We start from the raw sequence: 27,371 nt of genomic DNA on the forward strand, positions 1-27,371 counted from the left end.
ACATAAGTTTGTGTAAAAATTTACCTTCATGCTTTTGACTAACTTTGTTGTGGTTTAGACTAAACAGAACATTACACTGTGAAAGTTGTTAATTAAACCAACACTTTCTATTTTAAGCGAAACTAGAATTATTGTACTTTGTCTCAAAACTATTCATCGTGTAGTTCTTACTAGGAAATTAGTTTTATTGGATATTTATTTGGGTCTGTTTAACACTAAAAAAGAAACATCCTGTACTTCATGTAAAGGTATAGACAAGAATACGAAAGTGTGACATGTCTTACCCCGCACTACCCTACACTAAGATCAACTGACTCTGACATCATTGCTTTGTACTTACTCTGCTTATAGTTTTCTCAAGTTTGTGTAAAACGTTGTAAGATTCGTTTAGATGTTCAGAAGGAATCTTTACTTCTTTTGCAATATCAAGTTGTTCTTTGAGGCGCTCAAGACAGGAATAACTGGCGTTTGGGTGCTTGGCATCTTCGGTAGCCGTCTGCAGTTGCTTGATGATCTGAAATTAAGAAAGATTTCTTGAACTAGTTTTGTTCGGTTTGAGCTCCAAGAAGCTTGAACTATCACGCGTGAACTTTTATCCAAGGTCTAATGTTCTCGGTTTTTCACAATTTGTTGAGCTGACTGATGGTAGTCTTGGGAGACCCATGTTAAGGTATATAATAAGGCAAACCGGGGCGTGTTTTCACATGTTTGGGGTTTTTCGATTTGTGCTTTTGTTATATACAATGCAAGTGATTTAGTTATATCATCACGAACGCTGTTCACTTACACTTCCTTTTGCCACTAGTTAAACTTTTTAACCACAAAAGGATTTCAAGAAAATCAAATTTTTGTAAAAAAAAAAGTTGTGACACAAAGCATGGGGCGTGCTGTCACAAGATTGCAACTGTTCTTTTGCACGTTTGCAGTAACTTAAAACCTGCTAACCAGTGCCGCATCAAGTCCATGTGGGGCCCCCGCCCAAATTCTAGTAAAAAGAGCCCTCTTAAAATTAGCCTATGTTAAATATTTACGGTTTGAAATCCTAAAATGTACTTTTTAGAACTTTGGCGTTACGTTTTCACTATAAAGTTAATAGAAAAATCTGTAAATTAAACAGAATTCAAAGAAAAGGCTTTTGTTGATGAAGGCGAAGTCCCCAGTTTTTGAAATTGTTTGGAATGTTTCAATGAAATTTATTAATATTCTTGCATTAAATTTGTACGTCGGGCGTGTTGTCACAGCTGTGACAACTCGCCCCGGTGTACGCAGTCAGACAAAAGTTTTAATGGCGGCTAGAGAAGGCACGCTACTAACTTCTAATCTAAAGTGTCAGCTAAACTCCCAACATAATAAGCTATAAAACTGATTTCATTATTGCGGTCAGGCTGCTCTTACGAAAGCATCACACAATTTTGAAAAGTTAGTGAAATTTACATCTATGACCAAATTTTTGATAATAATTTAATTTAAGCTAAACCTGCTGTCTTTTCTTGACTTTGCTAACCTCAAAATGAAGATGACTCTTAACGAAGCACGTGCTACAAATATAGACTCGAAGCAGTCAGTGTAAGTACAAAAAAGTTGCTGTGACAACACGCCCCTTGTGACAACACGCCCCGGTTTGCCTTAAGCAATTTCTTCTGTTACCGCTGGTTGCTATTTCATTTAATAGACGTCAATTATTTTTTTTCTTACTTTCATCATATCAAATTTGTGAGACATTGATAAACCAAAACACTTTATTTTATAACCAAAACACGGATTATGGGATATAGCACAGTATGTATGTATGACAAACGCAACGTCAAATCTTCCGCTTTTAACATAAGTAACAATTTGCTATTATCATATCTCAAAAACGTGAGGTGATAGAATGAATTTGAGATGAGGTTCTGATTCAGCACCCCGAGATTACTCTAAATTAGTTTTCAAAGGTCATACAGCAAAAATCGTGTAGACCAGTGATATCCTTATTGCAACTTCAACTGTGTTGTGTATTTATAAAGCTTGCAATAACTTATCAATTTACATTGAAGCAACTAGGCTTACCCTTTCAGGATTGTCCCTTAAATCTTCTAAAGTATTGCAAGATTCCTGAAGCTGTAACTCTGGAATTTTTAACCTCTTGGCCAAGTCCAATTGTTCTTTTAGCGTTTTCATTGTTGCAAGCGACGCACTATCCGAATTTATTTCATCAGTAGTTCGTTTGAGACCATTGGCCACCTGAGTGAATAACCCTAGTGACATTATCTATGTTCAGCAAGTCCTGTGAGAATGTGATATGAAACACGTAAAAGTGAGGAGATGGAAACGTTTTTAAACAATAATATAAACATCACATTACTTTCAATTGTCAAGAAGATGTTCGATTTTTTTCCTTCTAAAGCAAAGAACTGTTACCATCTCAACGTCGATTAGTGAGTGACCTTGACACCAGTTGTACAGTACATGGGTTTGATATCAGGGAGGGATACATCAAGAATCGTATTCATGGCTCCAATTTGTTTTGAATCGATCAAAAGTAGCCGTAATATCACTGGTGCACCTCAGACGACCAGTGATTTAATTTACTTTTATTTACCTTTTATTCATCTATTTCACTTTTAAATTTAGACAAATAAAACCTAACAACCAGACGGCATTTAACATAATATAATAACATGAAAATAAACTAAAAATTACAAACGTTTTCGGCCATATTCAAGTTAGATTTTTTTTAATTTTGTTGTATCATTTACAATGGTGTCCTATTTGGAGAAATAATCGGAACAGTCGAGACTTTTAAACTTCAATTGCAACAATTAGATAGTCGTGTTTCATTTTCTATTCCAAAATTTTTATTTTTATTCATTTTAATTTTTACCTCTTTTGATTTATTCTTCAGTCCTTTCAGGACGTCATAGGCTTCCTGCAGATCTTCCGCCGGAAGTTCAAGCTTTTCTGCTGCTGATAAATATTTCTGAAGAGCTTGCATGCATGAGAGGGAGACACTGGGGCGTTTTGCGTCTTCAGTGGATTTACGTAATGCTCGTTTTGTCTGAAGTTCATTTAAAAAAAAAACACAAAATGAATCAGGTTTGCAGACCTTGCAGCATTTGGTAAGTTTTATGATGAGATTCATGCGCTACTAAAAAAAATGTGCATGGACAAGTTGTGTATTTTGGGCTGTGCACATCAGAGCACTTACTCGTTGTCAGTGTTGTAGGAGGATTTTAAGTTTTATAAATGTTTATTATTAAATTCAGTTTGAAATAAAAGCATATCAACATTACCGCTACTCGTAAAGTTCTGTTTTCGGGCAAAAACCGAGGAACTGCCAACTCTTAAAGATTTTCAGGAATATCCGACATTTTTGCGATTAGACAGACATTTTCAAAGACTGTCGTACCATAATTGTATTTCTTAACTCTTATTGTAACACAAAGAGTAATCCACCAAAGTAGTCCGATTGCAAGTGGCAACACTGGCAATGTTCGACAATGCATGACAATGACTACTAAGATGTAGCCTATGCCATTCACATTATTGGGTGCTACAATAGTTTCATAAACCCATTACTTAGCATTGGATCATTTGATCTTTGTGCTACACATTGGCAGATAATTTCTCCATCGCGAATTTGTTTTAGGTGGTTCTATCGAGGCACTGGAAGCTTGAGCAAGTCGCTTTTATTATAAAGCACACAGGGTCACCTTGTTGATTTTTTCTTTAAGTGTTTCCAACACGTTGTAGGAATCCTGAAGGTCGTCTAAGGGAACGTGCAGCGAGAAGGCAAAGTCGAGTTCCTCCTGCAACTTGTTCATGATTGTGAACGACGCGCTATTCTTTCTCGCTTCGTTTGTGATGGCGGTGAGTACATAGAGGACTCGTGGAATTTCCTCTACTTCTGATTTCTAAATTTTGTTGATTTATGTTAGGAGGCGTTTGTGGCATTTTTTCAAGCTGCTTTACAGAAGATAATTTACAGAACAAGAAAAGAACAAATTGCAAATCAAGGACATTCCAGTCAGCAAACTCAATTCATTTTACATTGACCCAATGTCTGCAGATATCGAAACAATAATAGCTGTCGCCAGCTGGGATTATTAAACGATTAGGTAATAGGTATATAGATTTATAATTAACACCTACGTACGTTATTTGAATGCCAAACCTAACCGATTTTCTGGCTGTGCACCCTATCAGCCTTGTAGACTTTGCAGATATAGCACTAATTTGTTGCCGCTGAAGGTTGCAACAAATAATCAACAAAATATCTAATGTAATTTCAAACTTTGTGTTGTGATAAATTTGACACCATTAATATGCATTGAGTGTAATAACAACAGCTGGCACCTTGGTGAGATTGCAGGGTGGAGCACTTAATAGGGTTCAGTCTGCTGCATATGATTGTTGAAAAATAAAGCACATCTCATGTTAACTTACTGCAGCAGCTGTGTTTTTCAGTCTCTCCAGTGTTCTGTAATAATGCTCTAGCTCTTCTGCGGGGATGCACAAGACTTCTGCAAGCACGAGCAGATGCTGTAGTGTGTGCATCACAGACAGGTTTACCTCGTCAGTGTTGGCCTTCAAATTGACTTCGCGCAGCTCTTGTTTTACTTCTTCTATTTTGTCTTGCCTTGTCTACCACAAAAATGATCACTACAAGAAATGACGTGAGTGAACTAATCATGTCGCTTAATGTTTTGCATTATAGACTAGGGTGGCTCGTTTTTGAACTTTTTTAAAAATTCTCTTAGAGCAGTGGGGAAATGGTGCCAATGAGTGAAAAAAAACTCGACAAAATTTGAGATTTGTAACAAATTGTCTTCAGCCTCCTCATGAGGCTCAAAAATCTAAAAATGGGGTCAAAAAAGCAATTTTTTCAAAAATATTTTTAGTTTTGGTAGGTACAATATTGTTTAGACATATCTAATTAACCTAAGAAAAAAAATTGGAGTTATTTGAACTATTCCTTCAGCTTCCTCACAGATTCTGAAAACTTCCATTTTGCTAAAAATTTCGCATTTTTGTTTGTGGTTACATAACTACAAACTTCGTCAGTGACGCAAATTTAAATAAAAGACGTAACTTTTTCCTATTAAACTAACCCAATTTCATTAAATAATGACGCAACAGCTCAGGGCAGGTTTATAAAGAGAAATGCAATGATGTTTTACAGTTGGCAAAAATTCTAACGCAATTATGTATTACAGACATATACAACCAAGCAACGACACGGCATTTAACATAATCGATTAAAATTGAACATAAACTATAGGCTACAAACGTTTTCGGCCATACACACGTTAGCCCTTATCAAGTAACAAAAAATAACTGCTTATCATATCTACAAAGAAAATGAATAACTGATCTAAACACTGAATTGAAAAACGAAAAGCAAAATGAAACGGCAGAACATAGGAGAAAGGCACATCACATGGCGTTTAAATTACACAAGGCAAAGACGCATCATATGACGTATCAAGAAAAGACGTTGAGTAAACAAGAAGCACCTGAGGCAAACAACTGTGTATTGAGGCGAGGATTGTATGATTTTATTAGCAAAGCCTCGTGGATACGTGTGTATGGCCGAAAACGTTTGTAGCTTATAGTTTATGTTCAATTTTAATCGATTATGTTAAATGCCGTGTGGTTGCTTGGTTGTATATGTCTGTGGTTGAAGAAAGTGACCTCTTTACCAAAATTGAATTATGTATTATGTAACCACAAACAAAAATGCGAAATTTTCAGCAAATGGGAAATTTTCAGAAGCTGTGAGGAAGCTGAAGGAAAATGACTCCAATATTTTTTCTTAGGTAGTTAGATATAGCAAAATAATATTGTATCTACCCAAACTAAAAAATATTTTAGGAAAAATTGCGTTTTTGACCCCATTGTTCGATTTTTGAGCCCCATGAAGAGGCAGAAGACTATTTGTTGCGAATCTCAAATTTTGTCATGAGTTTTTTCTCACTCATTGGCACCATTTCCCCACTACCCCGAGAGAATTAAAAAAAAAGTTCAAAAACGAGCCACCCTACTATAGACTAAAACCTTGTTGCAATGTCAAGTGAGCAATAGCTCTTTACAGCAGTTGTTATTGCCAAAAAGATCTGTTGAAGTTTGTTGTCTCTTTTATTCAAATCCACTTTCATGAAAAAATGATTTTCTAGAGTTATGGGCCATCCATTAAAACAATACAAGGATTAACAAAGTCAAACCAGTTAACGCATTTGTCAGAATTAAGCTTTAGAGTAGGTTGTTTATTTCATGGCTAAAGTGACTCTCAACCAATCAGACTGTTATTCCGAATATGAGGTTTGTATAAATATATGTTTGACCTCAAAAATGTTGTATTATCAACAGCTCTATATAGTGTAAGCTCAATAATGTTATGAAGTCAAATATTATGACCTCGAAAATGTGTTGGAACATTTTCCCTGTTTTTTGCAAATAATGATGTCGCATTATTTGTTAAGTTTAAAAGGACTACAAACTAGTTTTAGAAGGTGATTTCATAAGCGATGCCATGATAATAACTTGTGAACTTACTTTGACTGCAGCTAATGTTGAGGCATGGTCAGGATGAATGCTTGCGCTTTGAGTTTTAGAACAATAAAAATACAAGAACAAGAACACTATAATGGCCAATATAATGCCAAGAGACACCCCATTGACCAACAACGTTGTCTCCAAAGCGCTGTTGTGAGCGGCAGTGAAACCGGCGTCATTTGCTTGAGTTGGGTTTGACACTTTTTCTATAACGGTCTAAAAGAAAAGCTGCAGTTTCATTGTTTGGTGAAAATTTTGGCCTTTACTTTATAAGTGTTACAATGATGAGTACAAAATTCAATAAAAAATGACATTTAAGTTTGTATTTGGTTAGGATGTTACAGGGTCCAGCAATATGTACTAAGGATATTTTAAAGTTGTTATTAAATGAATTATAAAGGATAGCAAAACTCGCGACTGCAATGCTGTTTGTATATGAAGAGTCCAGATGCAAAACGATCAAACTAGCAAAACTAACTTTTCGAGTAAACTGACAAGTAAGTTTGAGATTGATCGTTTTGCCGCAAAAAATGCTGCTACATAAAACTTTTGATGTTAACACAACGGGAGATGGTAAAATTTAAAAATCACAAACAATGGAGTTTGATCGTTATGCACCTGGAGTCTTCATTTACAGAAATATATTTATTTGGCTTACCTGAGAAGATCTTCCGCGGTTTGATTGTATATTGTTTTTATTCTCATTGTTTTGTCCGTTAGTTGTCCCGAACAACCTTCCTTTCAATAGTTTTGGCTTCTGCTTCTCTTTAGGTTTTGCATTTGAAGAATCAACAGAAGCAGATTGTGTTTCTGATTTAAACTTCTCTACAAGCACATTCATGATTGAACGATCATGATCATTCAATAGCTTCAGAACTTCTGTGATTGAGGGAGATTTACGGTCTTTGGCGCTTTCTAAAAGCGCTGACAGCAATTTATCTTCTATTCCCACGTGACTTTTTAAAATCTCATTTGCAGCTTCTGTTTTAGTGTTTCCAGATTTGTTTTCTAAAAGATTTTTGAATTTTTCATTTTCAGATTCTTTTATCATGCCTAGTAAAATCGAAATAAGTTTTTGATAAACATTTTCAAGTTTTTCCTTGTCTGTGTTCATGTTGTCAATTTGGTTTATCCCACTATTGACGAGTTGACTGGAAATTCCAGAAATTGCTTTTCCACTCTTGTACGCAACTGTTGTTTTTTGGGCATTGAGAACTCGTTGATTATGATCGTTAGAATCTTTATCAATTAGTATCTAAAAATTAGTATTTTTTGTATGAAGTGGCGAAGAAGGTTCATACGGAGAAGAATCTTTGGTTTTAGAATTTGAAATAGAATCATTTTTCTTTGCATCTTTATCACTTCCATAATCAATAAAATTTTTGTCGTTAGGTAGTGCATTAGAGTTTGATTGAGCAACAACAATTGATGGGAAAGAAGTTGACGTTGCGTCAGTTGACGTATTTTCTGCAACGTTTGCGACACTTAATGTTGTTGTTGTGGTGGTTTGGTATTTTTTCAGCAAAGAAAAATCGCCAACGTCCAGGAGAGTCAAGTTCGCTTGCAAGTTCAAAGATGCGTTGCCTGTTGAAACTAGAGCTATGTAAACCGTAATATATCTTTCACTTGTGGATCGTTTTTTTATTCCGTGAACTCTTTTTTCATGTTTTGTAACCAGCTTGCTCGCTTGTACATGAACGAAAGTGGAGCCCTGAATAAATAATACGTTGGTGACAATGGCTGATTGTTGATGTTGGTACTTTTTACTGTTAGAAACTCTTTGTATAATACAATTTGGGTAGAGAGGTAACTCTTTTAAACCATAAACAGACATAACTCAGCAACAACACTACATTTAACATTATAAAAACAAAAAACAAAAAGCGAACGTTTTCGGCTAGTTATATAGCCCTTTTCAAGCCTATAAGAAAAAATACATTATTAAAAGAAATGCTAAAAAATCATATAGTATCACAGCGAAAATATGGTCAAATCTAAACATTTGAGAAACTGCCTCGCTCACACAAAATGATAACTGAGAATTACACAGCACAACGGGTCAAGTATTTCAGAGGTAAAATTAATTGATTGTTCAGACAAAGACTCAGGCATATTACGCAAGAAAAACAGAAGCACAAGAGATAGTGGCACAAAACAAGGCGTGATAATTCAATCAAAAAAGTATAGAACAAAGAAAGTGTGCCGACATAAACTAATGTACTAGTAATGTATTGGTAAACAATCATAAAACAACTCTAGAATGATTACGTTTTTTTTTTTGTTATTTAAAACATTACTTGTAGGCTTTAAAACTTCCCTTTATCAGAACTGACGATGCACTAGCAAGTGCGAAATATATTTTCTGTTACCAACGCTTGTAGTTTCAATTCAATTACTTGTAGTTTAAATTCAATTTCAATTCAATTACCAACGCTTGTAGTTTTTTTCTACATGTTAAACAGTGGCTAAATCAGATGAAATAACTCTTCACACACTCTCACCATCTTTAGGTTGACAAAAATATCGTAGAAAGCCAAATTAGGTTGAGGGACCGCGACTGATATGAATCCTGACCCAGCACTCCCCTCTGCCATGGAGAAGAAATTTATAAATAAACCTTTGCTTTTGGGGACTTTGGTTTCCAGGTATCGCTTCTTTCCACTTTCCAAGATAGCGGATATTCCACGAGCTTTCTGGGAATACTTTATTGTAAAAATGCACAGTGGTTGTTGAACTTGAGTGTTGAAAAAATCTCTCCTTTTTAATTAATAAGTTTGTAAACAAATTTTCTCACAGTGGAGCAGCTCAGAGATATATGTCTTGCAGATGTAGCTAAGAGCTTGGTTTAGGAAAATGTTTCAATCCAATATTCAGATTATGGCTTGTTTTGCCAACAAAAGTTGTTCAGAATTAAATTTCACTTAATAAGTCGATTAATTTAGTCAAGTTAGCGAGGAAAATATTATGAAGTACGGTACCGTAGTTATAAAATTGCAGTTTTGCAAAAGTTACTGAAACTGTAAAATCCTATTTTTCTCAAAAACTGTGTTTTGTGGCTGAAATGTTGTTTCTATTCAAGTTATTTCAATTTCATGTTATTTTAACCCATATAAGACAAACGTTGCGTTTTCGCAACAGACAAGTAGGTCGCGCTTTTTTCTATTTCTAGGTCGAACTGCTTGAGATTTTGCGGTCAGTCCAGTTTCATTAGTTAGTTTAGTGCTATGAGAGTCAGAAACAAGTTAGCTTATCTGTTTATTAGCTTTACTGAAGTTTTAACATAGTTCTGAATTTCGACATTTTTTTGGAATACGATGGCTGCAAGAAATATTAGGTAAGTTGCATTTTTATATGACGAATTTACAATTTTTTTTTAGTGTGTATCTTAATTTAATGTATTAGGTATTGCTTGGTTCACTTTGCTTGGTTCACGTTTGTCATCACAGATGCGCTGAACGATGCGTTTTCGCAACGTTTGTCATACCGTGAGCTTTCGATGTGCGACCGCTCTGCATTTTATTATGGATTGATTGCTGTTGATAATGAAATATGCTAATCTGTAAATAAAGTTTTCTTTACAAACTATAATCTGACCCAACTCAATCCATCTGCTATCTGTCTTTGAATGTTTTATAACATATTACACTAGTTTCGTACATAATTACAGTATAATTAAAACCTCATGCAAAAATATTTAACCGCTATCCAAGTTAGAATTCATTCGTCAATTAAGAATTATATATTAATTATTAAAATTCTACCATGTGCTTCAAAGATCTGTTGAAGGTTTTCAAGTAATACCCCACAAGCCCGACTTATCTTCCATATCATAACAATTTTTCAGTGTTACAGGAAATGGTTTGTGCTAACTGTTGGCCTTATTTAGTGATTGTTGTCGAAAGCAAATTACAATGTTGTTCTACTTTTCTAACTCTAGCTTTCTCACACGTGTGGTTAATTATTTTTGTCTCCATTGTTAGAAAAAAGAGATTGGATGAAGAGTTGGAAGAACTTGAAAGATACTCTGAGAAAGAAAGTTCTGAAGAAGAAAATGATGATAACATCACTGTCGTTCAAATGTCTGCAGAAATTAGAGTGTTTATCGCTCCACCGGATAATGGAAATATCACTGATGAAGATTCAGGTAACGAAGGAAATGTGCAGCTGGGCCATTTACCGCGTGATCAGCTTACGGCTGAAGCTATAGTGACAAGGTCCCGCCCCTTCAGTCTCACAATACAGGATAAATATTCGAGGCAAGAAATGGTACTTTTCAATCCTCTCCTACATGTTGAATGTATGTGTGAACAACGCTTGGCTGTTTGCGAGTGAAGGTGGTTACAGCCAAGACATGCTGACCTTTACCAGATCACTGGTACAAATCTGGCTTAAAAAATGTGGAGTCCCTCTGCAACAAAACAGGAAGACAACGGTCGCTAAAAAACGCGATCAATGCAGAGATGCGGTTTGATCAAATTGCTCATGATATCGTTCCAAGTGAACCCAAAAGCTGCCGAAGATGCAGACAATGCCAGAGACCAACAGTAGGCTATATGTCTGCAAGGAATGCGATGTTTATTTACATTTGAAATGCTTTCAACATTACCACTAACAGTGAATACGTTTTTACGAGTGAGTACATGATAATGCAACCGTTTTTCCAGCAATAAATCTTGCAAACTGCCAAGCTGATTTAGTGTACTAAATATTACAATATTTCAGAAAAAACACTGCAGACAGATCATAAACTGATATGCATACAACTAAACGGATGAAGATAAGAGCTAGGAAGATCAAGAGCTTAGACAAACATAGCCTACGTATATGTTTTAAGTCTGTACGAATCAATTGCGACAACAGCAATAGTATGCGTGGTGACAAACGGTGCGTTTTCGCAACATCCACTGCCGGCGGGATGACAAACGATGCGTTTTCGCAACGTTCGATTTTTGCAAATATTTCAATAAATCAACAAAACTTAAAATTTTTTTTGGCAATTACCATCCCTTTACACACTAATAAAAATGATATGTGACTTTCACGAATTTTAAGCATCTTTATTTTTCATGTCTTATATGGGTTAAACCATAACAAAATTCACAGCTGTGTAGCAAATGATAAAAGTTGGAAAAAAGTTGCAATTTCAGTTTTCGTACATCGCCACATCATGGTAAGGTTCCAGATCATAGTAATTAGATCAGACCAATGGTATAAAGCGAATGATTAAAGTACCTCGTCTATCTGTGTTATGTGGGAAGATTTTATTGTAGAATAGGCTACACGTGAAAGGTAGAGACTAAACGCATAGTTAGCTAACACTGAGATTTTTTAATGGCAGCTTTTTTAATAGTGTTTGAAGTAAAAACAAGCTTTGATCAACAATTCGGATTCCAAACAATAGAAACTAAACTGATGTTCAGGAAACGTTTGGAAAAGTAAACTGTTTCCATCTTCGGTGTAATAAAATGAATCACAATTATTTAGACTACACTGTTTTAGCACACTTTATATACGGTAGCCTACTAAATTTGACATAACTGGCTTCTAAAGTCATTTCTTCATATTTGCTAAAATCGGCTATATGCATTGTCTTATTTCATTGCTTTGAATTCACACCTACCGTTATTAAAGTTGGCAGGTGGCACATTAGCGGATATATCTCCAACGACATTAAAGCCTCCAATTCTTCATAACCTTTCAGATGGAAATTATGCTTGTTGGTGGGATCCGTAGCTATGGCTCGAATTTCATCAGGATTGGCGCTCTTACCAATTCCAATGGATATTGTTGTGATGTTCGAATGACGAAGCTTGATCGATCACCATAAAACAGCAAGGAATGATTGTAAAGCTCTATCATTTCATACTTAGCTGAATATCAATTGAAACTCAATCGTTATAACATTTTTAGAGAGGCTTTCTTTGTTTTAATCTTATTCCAGGCCTACTATCTAAATTTTAGAGATATGAAAGTAGCCAATGTTTTAGCTGATGGATGTTTAGTTCATCGTTAGCGATATGTAAAGTTAACGATTGGCTAAACTCTACTTTGAAACTTTAATCAATGAATTGATTATATCAAGATCCTAGGTTTGCATCAAACACCATTTTACCTTTTGAGCCGCAGATGACACGTTATCTTCGCTACTGTCACTCGTGAGAACAATTAGCACACGCGAAGCGGGTTCCGGGGAAGCCCTCGCGAACGATTGTGCAGTGAATTCATTTCGAACTATCTCTTCTATTGCTTTACCAACCTCTGGTTTATCTGTCCACAAACAGCATATTATGTATGGAGTAAATTAATGCATATCAAAACCACTAAACGTCGTAATCAGCAAAAGAAGAGGAATTTTTAGGAAGTGATATATATTTGCAATTTAAACTGATATTATCACCTTGTTCGATCAAACTAGTTGTATCATATGGAAGTGAAAGTTGGACCTACAACAAAGAAATTCAAAAAAAAAATAAATACTTTTCAACTTTGGTGCTACAGAAGAACATTAAAGATGTCATAAAAACACATTACAAACAACGCAATTAGAAAAAGCATTGGAGTATAAGATAGATGGGCGAACGATTTAGCAAAACAATAGATAAGATTCGTCAGACATATTTTGAGAAGATCGGCAGGACAGCTACATTAATTGGTTATTGAAGGTATGGTGGAAGGAAGGAGGTGCAGGGGAAGAAGGAGATAAATTTGGGGGAGATGATGTAAAACACTGGGCTGACTTGTCAAGCAATGGAAAAGCAAAAAAGCAGCGAAACAACGTGACGTGTGGAAGCAATTGACAGCCAACCTTCGTCTCAGGGACGACACATGATGGTGATGCAATCAACAACATAACATCGACAATCAATTAACAATTAATCAACAATTTAACATTAAAAACGTAAAAACAACAATTAATCAAGCATAACTTGCACAATCGTAATGTTGTCAATGTGGTACACCAGGACATAGGTGTAGGAGCTGGGGGTGCAGGGGGTGCGATCGCACCCCCAAAACTTTTGATTTGTCGAGAATTCGGGCAAAATTGCAGAAAATTCGGGCAGAAAATTTTTGTGTATTTAGTCGATTCATCAAAAGTACATTTCTTTTTAGCTTCTTGATTTAAAGAACTAATTAAAACTGCATTTAATTTTTAAAAATGCGTTAATTGATAAGAAATTCATCAATTTGGATGAAAGATTTGCAGTCTAATGTCTTTGAGTGACGATAGGCCATAACTCAAGTATGAATATGAACTTCGGGCAAAGAAAATTAGCCAAAAAAATTTGGGCACCGTTAGTCAGAATAGTGTGGAAGGCATATTTGTTGCAACCTAGTTTTGTAAAACCATCGAAACTCTTATTATATGACTTTTGGGCAAAAAAAAATTAGCCAGTCATTGCTTGGAGGAAAATTTGGGCACAGTTAGTCACAACAGTGTGAAACACATTATCTGTTGAAACCTAGTTTTGTGTGCGGTAATCTTCGAAACTCATACAGTATGAAATTTGGGCAAAAAAGATTTAAGCCAAATTTGTTTTGAGGAAAATGTGATCACAATTAGTCAGAATAGTGTGCAACTGTGCAATACATATTTGTTGCAACCTAGTTTTGTGTAATCCTCAAATCAATAATGAACTTTGGGCAAACAAAAATTTGCCAAAATTGTTAATAATTTTGGGCACAATTAGTCAGAACAGGGTGGGATACATATTTGTTGCAACTTAATTTTGTGTAACCTTCAAAACTCGTATACGACACATAATTAATTAAACTCAAATTGTTAGTTTCATCAGAAAGCTTTTTCAATATCATTTTCAACAACCCGACTCCCATGTGGTATGATATATTTATTGCCTGCAAATTTGTGTTGAAAAGATATATAATATATAACCATCCTGGTCTATAATTGAAAATCCTGTCTGTTTGTCAAATGCAAATGCTGGAACAATCCTATATTATTGTTCATCAGCAGTGCTTTTCTCATTTTAGCTGACATCTACAAGTGTAGTGTAGTTAACATATCGGCCATGGATAAAAATAGAAAAAGAAGTTACAGAGAAAAAGTTAAATGTGGAAAGCTGTTATTCTCGGATAATGTACATTTAAGAACATTTGAAAGGAAGCATGCAGGTGATCAGAGTATAAGGTTTCCAGGTGTAGATGATCCAAAACAAAGAAAATTGTCATTTCTAGCAAATTCTAGTAAACAAGATGTAAGTGTGACTGTGAGTTCAAGTAAAGAAGTGAATTTTAACACAGGCTCGACCAATGTATCTCAGAACCAACTTCTGAAAGTCAGTGAGTGGTCTGTGGTAGAAGATTTAGGGTTAATGCCAATAACTTACTGTTAGCAATGATTTTGTTCCTGTAATTGAAAATGTAGTGTAGTTTTGCAGTTAAAAATGAAAATGTAGTTTTGACACACCATTAATTTTAATCTATAGGCTGGGTTACCATTCTATGCTTATTTCTAAAAGTTATGCTCATTTTTAAGTACAATGTCTTAGAAAATACTACTGTGCTTGTTTTTTATGAAACATGCTTATTTTTGAGTTGTTTGCTTAGTTTGTTTTAATTCATTCCACAGAATGTTTTTCATATTTTAGATTTAATGTGTATTTTCATTCAATAAATCAAATTTAAAACTAAGCTATTTCTTTCTTGTATGTTAAATTCTTCTTGCGAATAGCTACTTCTCTTGATGCTAAGCATCACGTGGCTCATGATAAGCTTTTATTCAAAACTGTAGCAACTCAATTTTTTTTTAAAACCCAACTATTTCAATAGAAGCATTACCTAAAAGCTTGCATTAAAGATTTTTTTACAAGTATCCCAAAGCAACGAGCTTTTTTTGTTTTGATGATGGTAACCCGGGCTATGGGATAATCATTATATATATACTATTGTACACTGTACAGTTCCTGTCAAAGAAAACAAATGACACAAAAGAGTTTATGCAAAGAAAATAATGTCAGATAATAATGATACACAAATGTACCGCAACGGACTGAAAACTAAATTGTGTTTCTCTTTGTATTGGTGTTAAACTGTTGAAATTTACTTGATGGAAGATCTGTTCATATATTTCTTGACTTTTGTATCAGTGCATTGTTAGTAGCCTAATCATTGGCAGAACATCAGGCTAAGAGTTAGTCTTAGGCATTTGGTTTGACCATAATGTAGGTCTAACCATCTGTTGAGAACAGAATTTTTATGTGTGTTGATATCAAAGTTTGCTTTATTTGTTAGTTTTACATATTTTAAATTTTTTTTTTTTTACATGTGCTAGCTGAAGATGCTATTATTATAGCGAAATTGATTCTTAACACTTTCATGCCTGGGCTAGGGCATCTCATGCCTTACGAATTTTCAAACGCTGAAAACCATACAATAAAACTATTCTAAAAAGCTGAAATTTCATGACTTTGTCACAAAGTTCATACGCATATTGGAGATGCTACTCAAAAATTTGTATCTCAGATACTATTTGAAATACAACGTGGTTTATGACACCTTGTCACAAACAATTTTGCAGTTTGCTCTTTTTAGGAGCAGAAATTTTCTCCTGTTGTTTCTTTATTCACTGGTGATACGCGCCGGCGCATAGCACGTGCCCAACTTGCAAAATTGAATCTTTTATAGAAACATCACCCTATTTGCATTGATTCAATCCCAGTAGACGTCAAATTATTATGAGCATCTACTTTCGTGCCTCGCCTTGTGTTAGCTTGTGCAGCTGTAACCGAAATGATCGCGCTGCTTTTACAAGACATACACAGCATCAACAGACGTCGAACGTATGTAAGTAATCTACTCTACCATAATATAATCTACCATATAATTTGTTTGCTCAAATATCAAGCAGCGAAAGGTCAACTGTGGTTTGCCGCTCTTGCCCTGACCTAATTCTTATCGTAGAGAAATAAGCACAGCTTGATATGTCCTATCGTGTCATTGCGAGTGCTAATAGCTTATAGATACTTTGCTTATGTCGATACAACGTTCAGCGGTGTTGCGATACGACCTAAGAAAATCATGAGTTTGTTTCACATTGCATTCCTCTTGAATGAATGCTTTTTTGTTACGCAAAACTTTCGCAGGAAATATCGGCCGCTTTACAGCGGTTCACCATCGTCCGACGTTGAAACAGTACAAACATTTGATCTGTGAAAGTAATGCCTATCAGCGAAAATGGAAACACATATTGTCATCCAGGCACTGTTTATTGAAAATGAAGACATGCAGCTCGTCATTGCATTGAGAAAAACTGACTTATCAAAATTTTTCGAAGACAAGAAATTCCAGTCACAAAAAAAATATGACTTGTGCGAAATATTGTAGGCTACAAAACAGACCGTATTGCAAGTGTAGTAAATTAGCATCGTCAAGTATAATGGTAATGAAATTGAACCGCACAGCTTTATAAGTAATATTTCGATCAATTAATAGATAGAAAAATACCCCGCTTTTGAATAAAACGGTGATGACCAAATCATCATCATCATCGGCCATGCCTGAATAAGGCGTCGGCTACCGTGAGTCTCCACAACGATAGATTGTCCATACTTCTAATTAGATTTTCAAAATTTTGGTTTGTCCACGTTGAAAGATTTTTGAAGATTTCCAAACGTGGCCGCCCTGGTGTCTCTGACCAGGAAATCGCCCCATCATTGCCGAGTGTTCAATTCCCGCGTTTGCGGTAGACATGCCCGATAAATGTCATTTGCCTTTTTTTGATAGTTGTGATGAGGACGCCAGGGGTGCACCCAGAGCGTCTCCACACTTTTTCGTTAGTGATTTTATCCATCCAGTTAATTCCCATCATTCTACGAATGAACCAAATTTCAGGAAGTCCAGGATTCACAGCCATATAGCAGAAATGACCAAATACTGTGATTAAAATATCTAATCTCATAATCAACGATAACATGATAAGAACAAATCTTATGATAGCCCGCTATTTCATTATGAAAACCACTGGTAATAGCAAATTTGAGTTTGCTGTTAATCCATGGTTTCGTCCCAAAAATGTTGACATTGCATGGCGGAGTGACCCACGTAGAATAGGTACATCATCCGATCGTCTAGACATGTGTGGTTTGACTAATGACATGGCTAGTTGCCACCCCTCCACAAAACTTTTGTCTCCCTTGGCTTGTGAAAAGGACAACTCGCGGTTCAAGTAACTAATGGTCATCGCATTGACCCGCGCAACGTCTAAAATGTAAGAAAATGCAGACACAGTCCATTTTGCTGTTTTCGGCTTGACGCTATAATATGCCATCTTCTGGTCGACGACATCAGTCCCACCCTTGGTAAAATCGTAGAGCTTGATTATTGCAGGTTTTTCCTTTCCGTCATCTTTGGTTACTCCAAGGATTGGCTGCATAGTTGATAGGACCAGAACATTGCGTTTACCGGTAGATTTTGGTTTGACTGCGTACGACGTAACGGTAATGTGGTTTCTCGACTCCTCCCAGTAAATTTTGGTACTGAAGGCTTCCCAATCAGTGAGAGATTTTAACTCGCTAACCCCTTTTCTATTGCTTTGCCATTTTCCAACTAAAGTTATGTTTTTGTTCCAAAGCCATTCTGCCTAATCAAGTGAAGTGTAAAAGCGATCAAGGGATATGTTTCGTCCTTGAAGCGAAGAAACTCTGTCCAAATTGTGTACCAACGTTTCCACATATTCCATAGTGGAAGTCAGATAGTGTGGTCCTGGTACACCTACTGGCTTACCCGCATAAGCTATGGCGGTATAGGTGAATGACATACGCGCACTATTTATGCTTCTTAGCAACAAATCATATTTAGCAGGCTTATTTTTTGCCTGAAGCTTATTGCCTGAAGGACACACCAACGCGGGATGGAAACAAAGTCTCATCCAATGAAAGGAAGTCTTCTGGTATTAAAATCTTTTTACAATTTCCAGTAAAATATTGGAAAAGTTCTCTGATTGCTCTAAATCGGTCACTTTGCCAGCGATTGGCCCTAGTGCTTTTATCATCAAAACGAATATTTGCAGACAGAAATTTAAATCGGTTCAACGACATTGTCGCACTAAATATAGGATGTCCATATAAATGGGAAAAGCAATCTTAATTCGGTGAAATGTTCGCTTGAGTAGTCCTCTAATACACCACAATCCAATGAATGCTTCTAGTTCCATGGCATCAGTTTGCTGAAAATGTGAAGCATGCCAAGGTGTTCGTTGAGCCTCCGATATTCGCGATAGCCTCTCTCGTATACATGTGCTGGTGCTTGAAACAATGATGTAGATCATCTCTGCTGTAAATAAGAAACGCCATGCATCATACGACGTCGTTGCATATTGATAATCGCGCTTTACTCCTGGTAAACTGTGCTCCACATTAGCAGAGTTTTGTCTTCCTCTTATTGATGGTTGCTTGGTACTCCAAACAACTTTCACTCTACTTCTTTAGTCAACAACCACCGACATTCGCTCCTCTTCCTGGTCAGGCAATGTATGGTAATTTTCCTCATCCAAGGCGCTATCTAATGATTTGACGTCATGGCTCTTACGACGTTGGGACTGCCTATGTCTGACGGTAACGACCTCATCTTCGTTACTCTTGTCAGATGTTAGCGGACCACCTTCACCATCAGATAAAGGCAAATCAACATCACTATCCGAAAAATTTGCATCTCTTTCATCTTCGGTTGCTAATAAATTTGCCGTTTGCTTTACATAATAAAACACATTCGAAACCATAATTTTGAACTGTGGTATAAGATACACACGGGCCACTTGCTGAAACAAAATGACTTCATTCTGCAAGAAAAATAAATCCAATATAGCGTGTGAGAAGATTTTTTTCTTCAACTGTTCGTGTTTTGAGCAATTAAGAAGTTAAATTTAATAATACAATAATTGGAGGAAAGAGCAGACATTCGTTACAATTATTATTCAGACGCTATACTATCCCTTGCTGGCAGAGTCAGCCATTTGTATTGATTCAACGTTGGGAGATGTTGAATCGTTGTTGAGTGACTGATTTTGATAGCCGAGGTGACTCAACTACTGTATCGCATTTTTCGCTCGATTTTGCCATTGTAAAAACATAGCTTCATTGTTACTTTTGATTGACGATGAAAACAGCAGTTATCGAAACGTTTGAATAATATAGATAGACAATCGATAACAACTTAATAACATTGAATTGCATAATTCAAAATTAATACAGAAATGAAATAGATACATAATTTCGAACGTTTTCGGCAAAACTTTCTGCCCTCTTCAGGAAAATATCTTAATTCATCTAAACAAAACAATTATTCGTGAAATGTTAATAATAAATGACTGAAATTCAATAAAACTGCACTGACCTGCGTACAAGCAACAACTGACGAACAAACACAAAAGGTGGTAGCAATCTGTCATAATTATGCGGGAGTGTGGTCATGAGACGAGATAGTGAGCGGACAACATAACATAAAATAAACGTAAGCTAATACAAATTCAACAAAAAAGATGCCCCTCCAGCGAATAATTGTTTGTTGAGCCTGGGGTTGTGCTGCTTTATTTGTTCGCTAATATGTTCGCTAATGCGTTAGCTTTGATATTCATAGTCCGAATTTCCTCTAAATCCTACGGTTATGCTCCGAAGTTTATTACTTTACTTCTGGCCTTTTCAATATCAAATTAATTGGGCCATAAAACATATTTTTTCATATAGCCTAATGATGTAACCTGACTTGTAATATCGCCATGATATTATGTGCATTTCTACATTACTCCTGTACGCAACGTTGGTCTTTAGCATACTAACATATCGTAGATGTCGTTTTATTTGGACAGTTGCTCATAGTACTCCCAGAGCTAAATATACTGCAAACCTGTTGCAGATAATCTATATCGCACCTTTAGAGGAATTCATCAGTACGATTTTACATAATTCAAGAGTTTGCCTCAATAATCAGGAATGCTTTGTGTCTTATTCAAAGTATTCTTCATCTCATAAATAACAAAGTGTCATGAGACATCAAAATGACGTAGAATAGCTGTAAAGTTTATAAGTTTTGCGCAAAGAAATTAAAATGAGCCAGGATACTTTGTTTTCTGTCCGATATAAACTCATCTATATTTGTCTAAATAGGTTGAATGACAGTAAATTAGCATAATTTGACTGTTACAACCGATTACACAAATATGTGAAACGTATAATGATTTTTAGCAATGATGGGACCGCTTGAAGTACCTCTCATTCTTCATTGTAGGGACGCTATGAACTCATCACGAAAATCAATGACCTAGAATTCATTACACCGTGGTGCTGACAAAACACGTTATGTATGTAGCATGACAGGTGTTATATTATATTGTATCGACGCTCTACGAGATAAATACAAGTGAATATACTTGCAAGAATCTAGGGTACGATAAGGCGTTGTGAAATCAATAATCGAGCAATTTTGTTATTATTATGGGAGTACAACATGCATCAAAAAGAATCAAATCAAAAATAATTAAATTTGGGCTTCAGCATCTTCTAAGAAACAAGCGTATTTACGACTTCGGCAATGTCGTCGAACAAGGGTAGAGCACATAAAAAGATAAAATCGTAATGTTTGATTTGTAGTTTGTGCGATAGGCTACAATCAAAGTAAGCAACATATTGTTACAATAATGATCAAGCATTTTACGTTGATTCAACGTAGAAATGCATCGACGAAACATCAGGGACAGACTTTCTGTAACGGAATAAAACTTGTTTATTCTATCTGGAAAGCAGCGAAATGTGGAAAGCAGTCGCAATTCTAAGGGCATTGTTCGAACACACACAAGATCGTCGTAATCATCGAATTGTCATAGTTTGTTTGTTGGCCGGCCAAGCGTAACTAATCAGGCGACAATACGTCTTCACAGTTCAGTTGAGGTTTGTTTTTATTTCTGACCATCACAGCAAAAAAGAGGTCTAGAAAAAGGCAAATGACACGAGAGTGGGAAAAACGAAAGGTTTGTTTCTTTATTATAAAAATCAGGCAGCTTTCAAATTTGACCCGCGTTCATAAACACGTTTATTAACAAACTTTAATAATATGTATTACAAACATGTTAATATCATTCAACGCTCAAAGGCCTTGCAATTGTTTTTCCAGCGGTAAAAGATTCTAGTTCATAACTTAAAGAAGTTATAAGCGGTTAAACTTTAAGGCACTTTGTGCCCCTGCCCAGAAAAAAATCGTCTCAAAAAGCCCAGATATGAAAGAGTTAATAAATTACCTTCTCTAAGAGGTTAGATTGTTGAGCAAATGCCCGCATTTGATAAATGCAAAATAGCAGTACCACCAGCATTATGGCATATGCTTTGAAGGTAGTGATAAATGGCTGGGTAACACACCACAGACCAGTAAGACTCCATTAATAACTGTTTCAGTTCAGACTGTGTTCTATACTCTAAAGCACCTAACACAACAGTAGTTTTTTAAAACTGTAACTTATTCTTTATCAATGTATGTTCTATCTGATTTAGGCTGTCTCATATGTAGACTATCTTTCTGCAGATTTAGTGTTTCACATCCATGTAGTAGTAGCAATATTGGAGTAAGTTGCACCTTTTTGAAGATGTAGGCCACTGCTAGTACTGCACCACAGCAAGATAAATGTAACTTTAATGGATCCAGGATTGAAGCTATAAAAAAGAAATCACAGGTCTGATGTTGTTGTATTTGAGTTTGTTCCTGGGTGTCAATGATAAACTAGACAACTATGTTGTAATGTTTATTAGTCAGCAGTCAAGATTAATTGTACCTACGTGCAAAAAAAATGTGACATGTTTTGAGGTGGAGCATATTTCATCGCAAATTTTTTTCGGGCAAAATTGATCATATTTGGGCAGAATTTCTTTCGCACCCCCTAAAAATATGCTTCTCCTACACATATGCACCAGGATACTTTCCTCAATTTGTACTGAGTCGCCTTTTTAACCCATTCATGGCCGGTGTCCTTTTAAAAGGACATCGTTTTGAATGCATCAGTATTGCATCATCTTATTTTGATTGAATCATTTTGGACTTGCTAGTAGTTGTTTAGGGTCTGTTTTGGAAGGTGTTGATAAATATTTGCAAACAACGTACTTTTTCTGAATTTTGTGAAAGTTTGAAAATTGTTGAAAAATGAGAAGAGCCCGATAAAGTGAAGTGAGGAGGAACATGCATGTTTTATTGCCTATTGGTAATAGATATGAATTATGCTTCTTCATAGTTTGACACTCTGTAATATTGTGCTTCCCCATAAACATTGGCTCGTGAAAAACACGAGAAAGATACGTGCTTTTTTACCCCAGTTTCTCGTGTAAAACACGTGACGTGCACCCGTGTATTACACGGGTGTTTGCACAAACGCAACCCGTGTTTTACACGACTTCTAAACCCGTGTTTTACACGGCATCTAACCCGTGTTTTACACGACTTCTAAACCCGTGTTTTACACAACTTCTAAACCCGTGTTTTACACGACTTCTAAACCCGTGTTTTACACGGGTGTTTGCACAAACGCAACCCGTGTTTTTACACGACTTCTAACCCGTGTTTTACACGACACCTAACCCGTGTTTTTACACGACATCTAACCCGTGTTTTACACGACATCTCTAACCCGTGTTTTTACACGACATCTAACCCGTGTTTTTACACGACATCTAACCCGTGTTTTACACGACATCTAACCAGTGTTTTTACACGACTTCTAACCCGTGTCTTACACATCAAATCCTAGTTTTTACATGACATCAAACCTGTGTTTTTACACATCAAACTCGTGTTTACTATGGCAATTTATTTAGTACCAAAATCACACATGCCAAAAAATACAGATATAACTGAAGACAGTACAGCTGTTTCACACATCATCAGTTGGGCGAACCGTGCTGGATGAAGATGTCCTTGCGACTGACTGTCTTCTTATTCTCTTTTCAGCTGATTTGAGGAATTCTTGCACAACAGCTTTAACATCGCCCATGGTTGTGTCTTTTGTGTAACTGTATGTTCGAACTGATGCTGTAAGCAAAAAAGAGTTAGTGCTTAGTCACAAAAGCAATAGTCTAGCAATAGATATACAGAATTCTTCACGGTTTAAATATATTAAAAATAGATTGCAACATACTGTACGTTCATTAAGCAGGGTATACGTGCAAAATCTAAAGTTTAGGCTACATACCATAAATTACAAAAATAAGTTTGCAATCTTTAATTGGGCTCTTGGAACCGCGTTGACCCATCCAATTAAACTTCGTCATAAGCGTATAAAGAATTTGCTTTACGCTCTTTTTGTAGTCCGTCGAAAAATACCGACTAAAATAAGAAATCTGCAAAACAACATTTATCATATAAAATTTAGACTTCACGATTATATTCCATAGAATAAAAGTAGAGCGCACTCATACTGCAAGCTGTTAAATTTCATTGTTAACAGTCAGGGCCGTGGAGTCAGAGCCGTAACAATGTTTATTGTTTAGCCAAAGGAGTCGGAGTTTTAAAAATTGCACTGACTCCGACCCCTATATAAAATTGAGGAATGCTCTACATTGCGAGGAATTTTAAAATTATCCATTATCAAAGTGTCAAAAACTTTGGAAAATGTATAATTTTGACCATTTCCAAACAAATTGTTGTTTTGCTGCAATCAATGCTGGTTGAAAGTTTCAAGAAATTTGCAGCAGTACCGACATTGCAAAACTGTTTTAAAGAGGGTGAAAATAACCAGTATTTCTTGTATGTCTATTCTATGAGGAGAATCGGAGTTGTGATACCGATTGCACAGCCATGTTAACAGTAAAAAAATAATAATTACCAATTTATTTTGAACAGTGCTGTTTCCCAGGTTGAGTTCAAGCTTATCAAAATCCTCCAGGCTGTTGATGGGAAAAGATGGAATTTCCGAAGGGGGTTCCTCTATTTGTTGAGCTGGGGCACTTCTTTCGTTTTTCATTATTATATCCAATTTTTCTTTGACAGAATTTAAAATTCCCTTAATTTCCAGTTGAGCAATTCGAATTCGTCGAACTGCGTGAAAAATAAATAGTTGCTTTAACATGATTTGGTGTTAGCAAAGATGCTTTGCTTTGACAATACAGAAAGAATAGCTCCGACGCTAGGGCAGTTGTGATTTAAGCAGCTGCCAAACAAGAAAAGCGAGTGGTAAATAATACTGCCAATTAACCCTTTGAAGGTTGGGGGGGGGCTGTCAATTCAACTTTTTTGTATCAACAGTTGTATCTCTAAAACCACTGAGGCTGCGACTACGAGATTTCTTGACTTTTCCTAACTTTTATTCACCTCTATTGAGCTGAAATTTTGAGCGAATAAAGGTTATAAATTGAGAGATATAAGGCATTTCTCAGCACATTCTCTGAAATATTTCATATTCCATTGTTTAAAAATTTTCCACCAGCTGGATGAAAGCAATTAATTTGGCCCATGTCTCGTTAATCAAATGATTTCAATTGAGATTATGTAAATAAAATTTAATCACAACATTGCAATGCATGTTTTTCATTACTCTATCAAAAAATACCAAATATTTCAAACATCATAAGTCACATCAACATTTCAACGTATATAAGCAGTTCTAAAATTTACATACTTTTAATTTTCGGATATGCTCTGCGTGAATAGTTTTACAAAATGAATCCCAAATTTTGAAACCGTGCCTTAAAAAATAACAGAGATATCACTCCTAAAGCATAAGAAAAATCGACAGCCCCCCCCCAAACTGAGCAAGACTCCAGGAGCCCAACCGCCTAAGGGTTAAGAACAATGCTCTTGTAGAGGCGCTCAAGTGAGAGACTCAACAGATCTTCCCAAATTAGAGAAACTGAATTTTCAAAACGTGCTGCTCTTGAATAAAGATGAGAGTTACGAAGGATAAAAAAAGAGTAAACATAAATAGACAAAGTGAAGAATTATAACTAAAACTATATCACCAAACCGATGCAGCTGAACAATTGTTGAGCAAAGTTAATCGAACAAGTTTCAAGATTTTAATTTAACCATGTGCAAACCTTCACTCTGGAGCGTAACAAATTCGTCACGAGATATGTTCTTGGTTACTTCAGGCATAGTGTCAATTGCAACATTTAACAGATTGTCATCCAAGTGAAAATCAAGGATTGATTGTTCGCGCTGTGGACTTGAATGCTGTGGTGCCCTCACAGAGGAAGCTTGTGGAAAATTCGGAACTTGCGACAGTTGCTGCAAGGTTGTAGCAACCTCAGCTGCTCGTACAGGAGTAGAAACCTGTGGAAGATTTAGTGACTGTCAAAGTGAACATTAACAAAATATATTTAGTGATATGCTTGGCTCCCTCTACACCCTCAAGTGTCGCACATGAAAACAAACTGACGACTATGCTATTCTGGACTGTCCATCTATCACGCTCCAACTGGGGCACATGCTGGTCTCAAAATCCTGGATGATGACAGCATATTAAGGCAACGTTCGAAAAGTTCTGATTGAACACCTTAATCTGTGCTTTTAACCATAAAAATGAGATCGCAATATCTTTTTTTAAATTATACCACTTTTAGAAACCGCTCAATTTCCCATAAAACAACACTTAAAATCGTCAAAGTTTGGAATTATCATAAATAATAAGTGATTAAAGTATTTGTTTACTTACAGTAATGGTATTTTCTGACTCCAGTGAGTCGCTTTCATCTGTAGATGCAATCCTCAAAGGCAACCAGCTATTCCTGCATTCGTAATTTAAAAATGGTTACTTCAGCTAGATGTCATGCTTGTCCTTGCTTATTAGTACATTATGATACATATTGATATCTTGTCAACATCAACATATTTTGCATACTCAACCAATCAACATGCAATAAATGTAGAAATGCATGGGTGTACGGTATCTTTAAAGATTAGAATAAAATTTGCATCGCGGTGCTGTCAGGTACAATGTAACAAGCCAAAATGTACTTACATTACATACAATTTATACAACAATGTTACAAAAACGTTATATATAATATACAACTGCCACATTAGTGTAACCGTGACTTCAATGCAATAAGTTACTATAAAGCGAAGTACTGGCATGCACCCATGTATTATTATATAAATACGTTAAGGGTAAAATTGGTTTTGAACAGTTAAAATCAAAATGAAATGAACAAATATATGTGCTATCTTTCTCTCAATCTTTTCAGGGGGAAAATTTTAAAATGTTTGTGGAAGCTGCGATCAACGACTTCCGCTTTTTTTAATTTTTTCTCTTGATCTTTTCAAGGTACGAACTAAGTTGCATCCGAACGAACAATTGTTGCGATAATATATTTTCCAGCGCATTCTAGCGCGCATCTAGAAAATGTGAATACTGTATCCCTTAGCTTCCATTCAAGGAGGAAAACTTTCGATTTTTACGTTGCTTTAACGATTGATGACATTGAATCAGCGTAACAAAGGTGAATTTTTTGCTAAGAATCGATGAGAGTACAGGTACTTCTACACTAATCACGCGCAATTTAATTCAAGTTTACGTCACAATGTCTGGCTTTGATCTCCGAGTAATAATGAGGTTGGTTGGTTAACTGAGTTAATTGAGGCAAGGTTGGTTACTAAATTAGATTAGGCTATACGAGTAGGCTATTACAGCAAGATGCAACAAAAATTGTTAAGTTTTGGTATTACAGTAGGAAAGAAAATACCCAAGGAAAATTCACTTTCGCTCACATTGCACTATCAGGAAATGCTTTCCTATAAACATCAACAAGATGATTAATGCGAGTGAATGGTACATGATGCTCAGAAAAATAACCAGCAAGCAATGCTTCTGCTTTGGCAATTTGATCTGACTGCGTGGCTAAATTTTGTGT

General features: G+C 35.9%; 3 protein-coding genes across 3 annotated transcripts in view; 1 reads left to right on the top strand and 2 right to left on the bottom strand.

Annotated features, from left to right (window-relative positions):
* The window catches only part of LOC145769256 (uncharacterized), a 195,889-nt gene that overhangs the window by 36,990 nt on the left and 131,528 nt on the right, over positions 1–27,371 (top strand). The gene's annotated exons all lie outside the window — the stretch shown is intronic.
* LOC145769255 (uncharacterized) overlaps positions 1–27,371 on the bottom strand; it is a 196,861-nt gene that overhangs the window by 3,806 nt on the left and 165,684 nt on the right. The window contains exon 20 of the mRNA XM_082580834.1: positions 341–514. Coding sequence (XP_082436960.1) covers positions 341–514 — 174 coding nt within the window. The remainder of the gene's footprint in view (positions 1–340; positions 515–27,371) is intronic.
* LOC145769685 (uncharacterized) lies at positions 23,345–26,709 on the bottom strand. The gene is made up of 5 exons (XM_082581362.1): positions 26,174–26,709; positions 25,557–25,791; positions 24,347–24,558; positions 23,714–23,861; positions 23,345–23,553 (listed from the first exon to the last, which is right to left on the bottom strand). Exons 2-5 carry the CDS (start codon positions 25,612–25,614, stop codon positions 23,396–23,398), a joined length of 576 nt encoding a protein of 191 aa, XP_082437488.1. The 5' UTR covers positions 25,615–25,791; positions 26,174–26,709; the 3' UTR covers positions 23,345–23,395.

Source organism: Aplidium turbinatum, chromosome 4, assembly GCF_918807975.1.
Source record: "Aplidium turbinatum chromosome 4, kaAplTurb1.1, whole genome shotgun sequence".
In the NCBI taxonomy this organism is placed as follows: Eukaryota; Metazoa; Chordata; class Ascidiacea; order Aplousobranchia; family Polyclinidae; genus Aplidium; species Aplidium turbinatum.